A 10,648-nucleotide genomic window follows, 5' to 3' on the forward strand; every position below is an offset into this window, starting at 1 on the left:
TACGAAAGTCGTGGGCCGGAAGAGGTGGAAGGGCTGCCAGAACAAACTGGATCAGGTAACCGCAAATTACGCATACGACACGTGCGACCAACTAAACTGGAGAACAAGGGACAAAAACAACACAGAAGATTAGCCAACAAAATTCATTTCATGTTGGGTGTTTTCGTTGTTGACTTTGTTTCATTTGCGATTACAAATCTTCACAGGAAGCAGCTCACTCGAAAAGTCATTAAAAATATGACAAATTATATGCTGAGCTGAGCTGGGGAACTTGTGCTGCCTGTTGTCTGACTGGCTGGTTGGCAATAAACTAAAGTTAGCAGCTTAACAAAACAATAAATGAAGTTGGCAAATGCGATTGTTATGCTTCAAACAGAAACTGCGAAAAAAAGGGGAAAAAATAAAAGAACGAGGACAAAAGCCAAGTAAAAAGTTTTCTCTTCCCAGGAAAGGTCCAACTTCGACGAAAGTCGGGAGATAGCAGTAGATGGCTGCAAATTTGCTCCTCAAATTGCTTTCACGCTTCTTGTATTTAAGTTTCGAGTTGTGTGGTATTCCTGTTTTTATTTTTCCCTCCAATGGACTTTTTGCTTTGTGCAAAACAATTTGCGTTGCCTAGTTTTCGGGGCAATTAGTGGGCGAACGGGCCACTCAACAAGTGGCATGACTGTGGGTGCGAATGTGCAACTCATTCCGAATTCATGGCAGACACGGCCCGGAGACAAAAACGCAAAGAAAACGCGTATTGCAGGAGAAAGAACAGGAGAATTGTGATTTCCCTGAGGATTATGGGCCATCAAGGTGACGCTGAAGTGCATATATATTCATGTCATGCACTGTGCTTCATAGAAATGCATAGAAACTGTCAAAAGTTAAAGCTAGTTGTAGGTGTTAGTAATCCCATGACAAGGCCTCAACGTTGTTCCGGATTTGTACACAAAAAAGTGCTGGGACTAATTGACAATATGAGTATCCGAACAATCACCTATTTTTTCAGAGTAATTGTAACAGATTTATTATTAGTACATAAATTTTGACGAAAATTAAAGAAAATATTATAAAACGCAGCCAACTTGCAACCAACCAATTTGATTTTATTGGTTTTTGATCTTTGGGTACCATTTAAAACACGTAACTAAACTGAAATTATTTGAATATGAAGGAATTTGGTGTATAGTTCTGTAATTCGAACAATTTATTATTGACCTCACAGAAGTGTTTGTTAGCGAAGATAGCTAATCAATTAATTGAACTTTATGGAAAAAATACTTTTGCACGGCGTTAAAAAAATTTATGAAAAAGGGGCCGCTGCGCTTGATTTTAAACAAAGCCATCAAATATTAGGGGCATGTAGCCTTGAAATTGAATTTCTTCAAGAAAATTGTTATATTTGAGTATTTGAACTGCCATCTCATTTCTGGTTCTGCTCTAGCGTTCTTTCGATTTAAAATTTTTCCACGCAATCAATATCTGAATATTGTATCTTTATCTGGGACATTCGACACCCGTTCCATCCACTCCTGACGCAGTGCCACAAAATCCAGTCACTTCTCATTCCACTTGGTCGGTCGGAAGGGCAACTTTCCCGGCTACATGGCTACAAATTGCCATACTCGGGGCTCTGGCTTATGGCCAAGCTGGGAACCTCAGAGAGAAAACATAGAGCGTCTAAATCGGGATATGGAATGGGTAAGAGATGTCCCTGAGTCGTGCTGCCATTCCATGTGGCATTTTAGTGGCCATTGCCAAGCAATTTATGCAATGTTTGCTTGCCGAGCACGAATTGTAGCAGTGAGATTGTGCCTTCGATGTTCGAGCAGCTGCAGTCCAAATGGCTCGAAAAATTGGCCCAAATGCAAATGTTAAACTGTAATTAAATTGCAGGAGAATGGCCGGAAGGATCGTGCCCGTATGAATAAACGAATTTATTGCGGCGTAATAATTTCTCAATTAATTTTTAGGGGCTGCCACGGTAGCGAGCGGCCAAATTCAAACAACGTGCTGCCAAAATCGGCCAATTTATTGATAGTAATTGGAAAATTATGCACAAAGGCGTTTGAAAACAGGAGGGCCACGTGCGGGTCAACATGCAACCATACACCACGAGAGGTGGGCGGGTGCCGCGGTAATGTGAGCCACATGTGTAGCGTCGTCGTCACGGATGCCCAGAGCAGCAGCTCATTTTTAGCCGGAAATGAACTAGAAATGTAGCCGAAAAGCAGCCGCCACTGCCAGAACGACTTTTGCGGTAAATCGAAAAATAGTTGTCCGCTGCCGTCATTTGGGGCCGCAGAAGCCGGCAGCCAGTCGGTAGTAACTGCAAAGTGAAATTAAATTAAATTTCCGTTTAACCCACTTCTTGTGATGATATTCTTCCAGCAGTTATTTAACCAATATTAGAATGGAGGATCAGAAATCGAATTTGCTTAAGCTTTCGTATCTTAAAATACATCTATGATTACCACCAAAATTATTATAAATAACATGAATAAAAATAAAGCAAGAAAGGAAGTCTAAAGAAGGTTCCCGATGCTCATATTTTCCACCCAAACTTTATTTAAACTTTCGAATTATACATTCCAAAAACAAAATTTTTTTTGCATATATGTAATAAACATTAATCCATCTAGCAGGGAAGCAGAATGAAAAGTCTAAAAATAGGCTAAAAATAGTCCCATTTTGCGTTTGTAGATAAAAATTGGGCATTGCAATAGTTTACCATTAAAACTTTTTTGAGCTGGCGCTACATCAAGATTTTAAAATTTTGACAAAAACTTGATCTGCGTAGGAAGTATAGGATGAGTCAATGCCGGGTAGTACCGGGTATAAAAATCAGCTAATTTCCAACTTTTTAAAAATGACTTTTTGTCAAAAGAGGTGTTTAAATTCCCCATACCCGACTGTAGCCGTCCATGCTTGTTATACCCTTGCAGAGGGTATTATAATTTTGGTCAAAAGTGTGCAACGCAGTGAAGGAGACATCTCCGACCCTATAAAGTATATATATTCTTGATCAGGATCACCTCCTGAGTTGATATGACCATGTCCGTCTGTCCGTCTGTCTGTCTGTCGGTTTCTACGCAAACTAGTCTCTCAGTTTTGGAGCTATCGAGTTGAAACTCCAAAGCTCCGCCCGAAGTTAGCTTTCCTTTCTTGTTTTACTTCATAAAATGTTTTCGAAATCATTTGATTTATATAAACTTTACATAATACAAAAAAAAAATAAATAAAACAAGAAAGGAAAGCTAACTTCGGGCGGAGCCGAAGTTGATATACCCTTGCAGTTCAGTCGCAGTCCGCTAGGTGGCGCCACCCATCTTATTTTATTAGATATATAGCGGATCGTTTATAGTCGGCCGATCCTTATGAAAATTGGCAGATCAGATTGGTTTGCCCAAAATAGAATCTGTACCAAATCCCATCTTTCTAACTTAAAAAACACCAAAGTTATGCCAATTTCGATCGTTCTATGACAGCTATAGGATATAGTCGGCCGATCCTTACGAAATTTTGTACGTAAGATATTTTGGTCAAATATAACATGTGTGGAAAGTCCCAACCCTCTAACTTAAAAAACACCAAAGTTATGGCATTTCCGATCAATCAGTTATATGGCAGCTATAGGATATAGTCGACCGATCCCGGCCGTTCCGACTTATATACTGCCTGCAAAGGAAAGAAGGATGTGTGCAAAGTTTCAACTCGATAGCTTTAAAACTGAGAGACTAGTTTGCGTAGAAACGGACAGACGGACATGCTCATATCGACTCAGGAGGTGATCCTGATCAAGAATATATATACTTTATAGGGTCGGAGATGTCTCCTTCACTGCGTTGCACACTTTTGACCAAAATTATAATACCCTCTGCAAGGGTATAATGAATAAAATGTTATTTATGATACAGTTCAAAGTAAACATACAAATTTTAAATCAACAATATTTTTTTGTAAAACCATGAAAAAAATGAGCTAACTAAGTGGAAAAAACCCAATGAGGTTTTACCCGATTAATGAAGTTGCAATGCCGTCAAATAGCCATCAAATACAACTGATTTTCTATCAACTGATGCACTTACAGAGTGTTCATTTTGTGCTTTTTAGACTTTTTGGGAACAAGCTTCTTTCGATTCTTTGCCCATGAAGTCGCGAAAGCGTGACAATCGTAATGAAAAACTGATGCCAAAACAAGCACACACATACAGAAAAAGGACGCAGGATGTAGAATAAAGGATGTGGGAGGAGTTCGGCTCCGTGAACAAAGGGGCGGGGGAACATCAAGAGCTGAAATGAAATAGTGTCGAGTTTTTGCCAGCCTTGTGTTTTATGCAAATTCTTTTCGCTTACCTCAGCTCAACCGACTTTGCTGTTTGGACAGGTGGGCGGGAGTGACCGAAGGGGCGTGGTAGGTGGGAAAGGGGCCCGGCGGGAACACACAGCTTTGATGTGCAGAATAAATAGAATGAATGAGCCGCCGAGTGTTGTGAGTGCATAATGTAGAAAGCTGGAGGGAGAGGAAGGCGACGCGACAAAATAAAAAGCTTGATGGAAACACAACATATTTTAAATGGCATTTAAAGGTAGAGGAATGCACGAAATTCTAAAACATGCTAGTCCTCCTGGATCTTAAACAAATTAAACAAGAATTTGGAAAAAGAACAAGGTATTCAGAGTGTTGGATACTGGGTCCGGGTGGGTCGTGGATGTCGTCAAAAGTTTTGAAAACAATTGCAAATATCGTCGAAAAGAGAGCAGAAAACAGAACCGATTGTCACCAATGTCTGGGCAATATGCCAGTCGATGTTGGTCATAAATCAACGTCAATCGAATCCCGCCAGCCATGCATCAATCAGGACGAAAGTCAATCAAAAATTGTAAACTTTACAGAGTTTTCCAGAGCTGGGGGATACAAGCTCTCAAACTAAACCAGAAAGATTCACCGGGGACTCACCAGAGGACTCATTAGGGCCAATGCTGCTGCAATTTTTGGTTCTATTTCCGCTCCAGACCCGACTATCGCATAAATCATATTTATTAGACTGACTGCTGTCGGCAGCGTTGCGTCGATTATATGCCACAAATCAAAAACGCACAAATAACGAAATTTTTGGTAATCCGAAAATACTACTCCATGGCGAGACCAGAGCATCCGCGGGGAACACGCTCTCTGATGTGGGTCATAAATAAAATTTCGCCAGACAATCGTCCATGCAAAACCAATTCGAAGACGGGCGGATCGGGTCAATTGCTCAAATGGCAGGAAGTGATTGATTTATGCCAAATAGCAAGGGTGCCGCCTGTTGATCGGCGACTGGGTAGCAACTCTTTTGGCCACAATTCGGTTTACGTTTTTATTTCCGGCCCAAAGCAAAATGTTTTATTGATGATGTGTAACGCTGGCGGCAATTGTCGGGTCTTGTGTTGCGTTTTGTCAGTTGACTGGTCGGTGGCTTTTGCCAATGGGCCATTGCTTCAGTAATTGATACTCCTCGTCGGCGATTTTAGTCACGTCCCTATAGCTAGGAAAAGTCCCCTAAAGCTAGCACTTTGCCGAACAATTAGTTTTGGCTCTTTCCCATCGCCCCGATCTCGTAGCAAAACTTTTCGCAAGTTTTTTCATTTTTTTGCAGCTGCTGCCAAGCTGCAGGCTGTTGCTTATCAGAGTCCTCTCCTGCTTTAGCTGCCTGACAATCAACTTTTCCGGACGACATCCCAGTTTTCCGATCGCCGGGCATGGGTACCACGCACATGTCGCCCGTAGGACTTGAAAATAGAGTTTAAGCCCTCAAAGGGACAATGCGGAAGAAAGGATAAGTGCGGCAGGAAGATGGTAGTCAGATAGTAGAAACCCCGGGGAAAGAACAGGCGAATCCAAAATGGAGCTAAGGTCATCTGAAGTAAAGCAAGAAGGCTCTTTAAATTAATTTATCATTGGAAATACATCTGCGAATAAGCTTTTTTTTTCTTCAGGCAATAACAAACTAACTTTTTTGAGAATACTTTTAGCTGAACACTACCTTTTCATTCCCGTATTAGCCCAGTGTATCAGCCCCAACCCATTTAGAAAATCCCCTGCACATTGTGGCAGACTACTTGTCTGCAATGGAAACAACAAAACGAAAGCAACAGTTCGCCAGTTGCAGCATTTTTATTTTCAGTACAAGTACCAATTTTCCCCCCCGGTGTGTTGTCCTTTGGCAGAGCTTAGTCTAAGAGTATATAAATATTCTATATACATGTCCCGGGCAATCCGCTTAACTGTAACTGGGACTCGTGGCACAAATTGCATTTGGCGACCCTCGATAGGGTCTTACTTTTTTTTTTTATTAGCGCACCCCTTCTGTGCACTTCCAAGGGGCTGGGGACCCGTAGCTACTTCATTGAATCCGCGGGCAAAGAGCTCCCATTTATTTGCCATTTTTCAAATGGAACTGGCGCCGAGTTTATTGAAAACTACACTCAGTTTAATTGAATGCCCGGACAAGGACTTTAAAGTGGCCGGGGAACTGCCTTTGTCCCCGGAGTTCCAAAGTCAGATTGGGAGTGTGCGTGTGGCAAAGTTTCTGCGCCTCAGTGCAAAAGTTAAAAAGCGTGTTTTCGTTTTTCACACCAGGCTCGGTTTAAATTATAATCCTAGTCGAGAGGCGGCAGCGACGCCCGATTATGCAATAAAAACAAAAAGTCGGGTCTGAAAATGGCCCCCGAAAGTGGTTTATGGAAACTTTTTGCCCCAGCACTTACTTTTCAATTATGAAAATTTGCATTACGGCCGCCGCTTGGCAAGTAAAATATTGATTTTGATTTTCGCCCAAATTGATTTCCTCGCCAGCTTTCTCTCTCAATTACTTAATTGCACGGCGCCCGACGCCCGACGCCCGACGCCCGACGCCCGACGACTGAATGGACGAGGACACTCTCAAGCAGATTAAACAATTCCTTTCTGCGCTTAATTAAGGATGCACAGAGGAGAGGAGCAGTCGTGGACTCGTCCAAGTGACTGTTGAATGGCTAAGTTGTCTCCCTACTTCTCCCTACGTGGCGCAGGAGCACTTCGCCAGCCCAGCACCCCTTAAATCCTGAAACTGAAAGGATATACTACGGTTGCCCCCCTCGTCGATTCGATTAGTGACAGTTGAGCTGAACAAAACCTGTTCAAGCTGTCCGAATGCATTTCCCCCAAGATGAGTTTTTTACGCTTATTGTTCAGTTCCTAGCCAGGATCTGGTTTTTGTTATATATGCCAGCAAGTCATGCGTTAATTTTTTTAGTCGAGCAAGGATAATGCCATCACTTGGGCAAACTAATCACAGACAAAGTGCAGCTTTAGGTGGGCCACCGACTGGGGCAAAAAAGAAAAAATTGGCTAAAAATTGGAAAATAGTGGCAAATGCATCTCGTTTTTACATTAAATCCTACGAGGCTGCAACTTTAAATATATATGATATATTATATATTATAAGGTTTTTTTTATCTCAAATTAAGGTAAGATCGATTTAATACTTAGTAATTGGTTTTATTCATTGTATTTTTATTTTATTAGTTTTAAATTATCTTAAGTATTAAGTAGTTAATACCTAAATCGAAAATTTTGGAAGTATGTGGATAAAACGTTGTAAGAGCTGGTTGGAAAACAACCTGATCGACCCTGGTCTAGCCAAGTCAGAGATTTAAACAGAGATTCGGCAGTAATCGTCAGCATGTGTGGTGGAATAAGTCTGAATAGACAGAAAGATTGAGGATTCAACAAAATTTTGGGTTTTTTTTGGATTTGATATTGGTTGATATTGTTGATACTGTTAATATTGATAGGAACAAATATATTTGTTAGGTGAAGACAATACAAGCATGTACTATACTCTGCGAGTACCGTGAATAAAAATACAACTTTTTAAATTTGAAGATTCAGTCTCATGGTGTTCCTACTGTAACAGGCAAGTGAAGAGTGAAATGAAAGATAAATTAAAACTCATTCCACAGTTAATCTCCCTATCAATTGATTTCCCCGAGCTCTTTGTCGCAAGGAGGCCGCAACATTTGCGCTAATGATGTGTTTAAGGAAATTATAACGCATACGCTGAACTTCCCACGAAACATAAAAATGTATACCTATATATGTATATGTCGGCGCATTGAGACTGCGTGGCTGCGGATATATGTGTGTGTGTGTGTGTGTGCGAATACACATTTCGGGTATTTCACCAGAGTGATAGTATTGCATCAGCCTCTTGCGCTGTGAGTGTGTGGTTGCCAGGCAACCGTTGCTGGGATTTTGTCGCTTTACAAAGTACCGTTGTAGCGAGGCGACAGCGTTGTGTCGCTGTCGCCGATCGAGGTTTGGTAGTATGCACAGTTGGTAGACAGTTGGACGCCGGCAGTTGCGTACCAGAACTGGAACAGTGTGCAGGGCTGAAACTCGATGCGCCACAATGGAGAACAGCAACAACAATAACAACAACAACGGTCAGGACTTGACATCAGAAGTGGGATCTGGCCACCAGCCTTCAGCACTAGATGGACCATGGCGTGCCCTGATGGAGCTACAAAATAAAAATTTAATTGAACTAGTGAAAGCCATAAAAACAACTGTACCTGATGCAGGGCAGAACAAAACTGTGCAACTACCCAAATTCAACCCAGACAAATCAGGCGCCAACGCATCATCGTGGTGCACAACGGTGGAAGTGATTTTACAAGAAAACACGTTGAGAAGCAGTGCATTGGTTATGGCCTTGAGTTCGGCTTTAGAAGGAAGTGCTTCGCAATGGCTTTCGCAAGTGTGCTATGCTGAAATTACTTGGCCTGAGTTTAAAGAATTGTTTATACAACGCTTCGATACTATAGAAACACCAGCCGCTATGTTTCTTAATATGCTATCAAATCGACCGACTGATGGCGAGAGTCTGGCTGTTCATGCAAGTCGCATGGTTACCGAACTTACAACAAAATGGCGGCAAATGGATAACGAAGAGATTGCTGTGTCTGTGACCCTTGCGCTGCTGGCAAGCTTCGATCACCGATTGCAGCGTTTAAGTTTCACATCAAATGTTCGAACCAGAGTCGATCTACAGTCCGAATTAAAAGCATTCACTTTTATTAAAAGGAAAAGCGGCGCTATGGAGCATCAGGCTGAAACTTATTCTAAACGGCAAAAACAATCACCGATGGAGTGCCATTTCTGCGGAAAAGTGGGCCATAAAATGGCTGAATGCAGATTCAGGAAACAACAGAATCAATTCGCGACTGATAAAATCCAACATGGCAGGCATGATGTTCATCACCGTGGAAAATCAAATTTAACTTGCTACAAGTGCGGAGAATTGGGTCACATATCCACCCAATGTACAAAGAAGGAAGTCGATAGGAACAAGGCATTCAATCGGGAGAAGCGAGTGGAACAGTGCAGTATTGCAGTACCAAAGGGATGTCTGAACCATAGAGGCCAAATTTTCGAAATCACCTTCGATTCGGGATCGGAATGCTCGTTGATAAAAGAAAAGCTAAGTACCAAATTTTCTGGTAAAAGATTCAATAATATTGTTATGTTAAAAGGTATCGGCAGCAATGGAATATGTAGTACTGTACAAATATTAAGCAATGTAAAAATTGACGATTACTGTATTGAAATTTTGTTTCACGTTATAGGCGATGATGATATGCAGAACGACATTGTAATTGGCCGTGAGATATTAAATCAGGGTCTTGATATTGTCATTTCATCAAACCAATTTAGGATCTCAAAGACCAAAGTAGTTAATTTGTGTACCGGCAATGAGCCAGCCGATATTGATACTGAGCTTGAGGGACAAGATAAAATAAAACTACATTCACTGTTGGCAAAGTACTCAAATTCATTTATAACTGGGATCCCAAGTACTAAAGTCAGAATTGGCGAAATGAAAATTAGGTTGATTGATCCAACAAAAACCGTACAGAGAAGGCCATATCGTTTAAGTCCATGCGAGCGAGATTTGGTTAGGGACAAAATTAATGAACTGCTAAAATGCAATATAATTAGGCCAAGCTGCTCACCTTATGCAAGCCCTATATTGTTAGTGAAAAAAAAAATGGTACGGACAGACTTTGTGTTGACTTTAGAGAGCTGAATTCAAATACGGTCGCTGATAAATACCCTTTACCACTTATACAAGATCAAATCAATAGGCTTGGGGGAGTTAATTACTTTACATGTCTAGACATGGCCAGCGGATATTACCAAATTCCTTTACATTCAGATTCTATCGAGTACACGGCGTTTGTGACTCCGGATGGTCAATACGAGTTCCTGTCCATGCCATTTGGACTCAAAAACGCACCTTCTGTTTTTCAACGATTAGTAATACAGGCGCTAGGGGATCTAGCAAATTCCTTTGTCATCGTCTATATGGATGATATCATGATAGCCGCCTCAACAAAATGCGAGGCCCTAGAAAGATTACAGATCGTTCTAGATGTTTTGACAAAGGCTGGATTTTCATTCAATCTTACAAAGTGCTCATTCTTGAAAACATCGGTTCAATATTTGGGTTACAATATAAGTGCGGGTGAGATTCGTCCAAACCCACAGAAAGTTGTAGCGTTGACTGCTCTTCCGCCTCCACAGTCAGTCACTTCACTTAGACAATTCATTGGGCTAGCATCCTATTTCCGACAG

The 10,648-nt window shown here is 41.3% G+C and overlaps 1 protein-coding gene across 1 annotated transcript; it reads left to right on the top strand.

Annotated features, from left to right (window-relative positions):
* Positions 1-8,111: 8,111 nt before the first annotated feature.
* On the top strand, positions 8,112-10,100 carry LOC123257351. The gene has a single exon (XM_044716138.1). The coding sequence runs from the start codon at positions 8,424-8,426 to the stop codon at positions 10,098-10,100; it is 1,677 nt and encodes a 558-aa protein (XP_044572073.1). The 5' UTR covers positions 8,112-8,423.
* Positions 10,101-10,648: the final 548 nt, after the last annotated feature.

This window comes from Drosophila ananassae, chromosome 3R (assembly GCF_017639315.1).
Source record: "Drosophila ananassae strain 14024-0371.13 chromosome 3R, ASM1763931v2, whole genome shotgun sequence".
Classification (NCBI taxonomy): domain Eukaryota; kingdom Metazoa; phylum Arthropoda; class Insecta; order Diptera; family Drosophilidae; genus Drosophila; species Drosophila ananassae.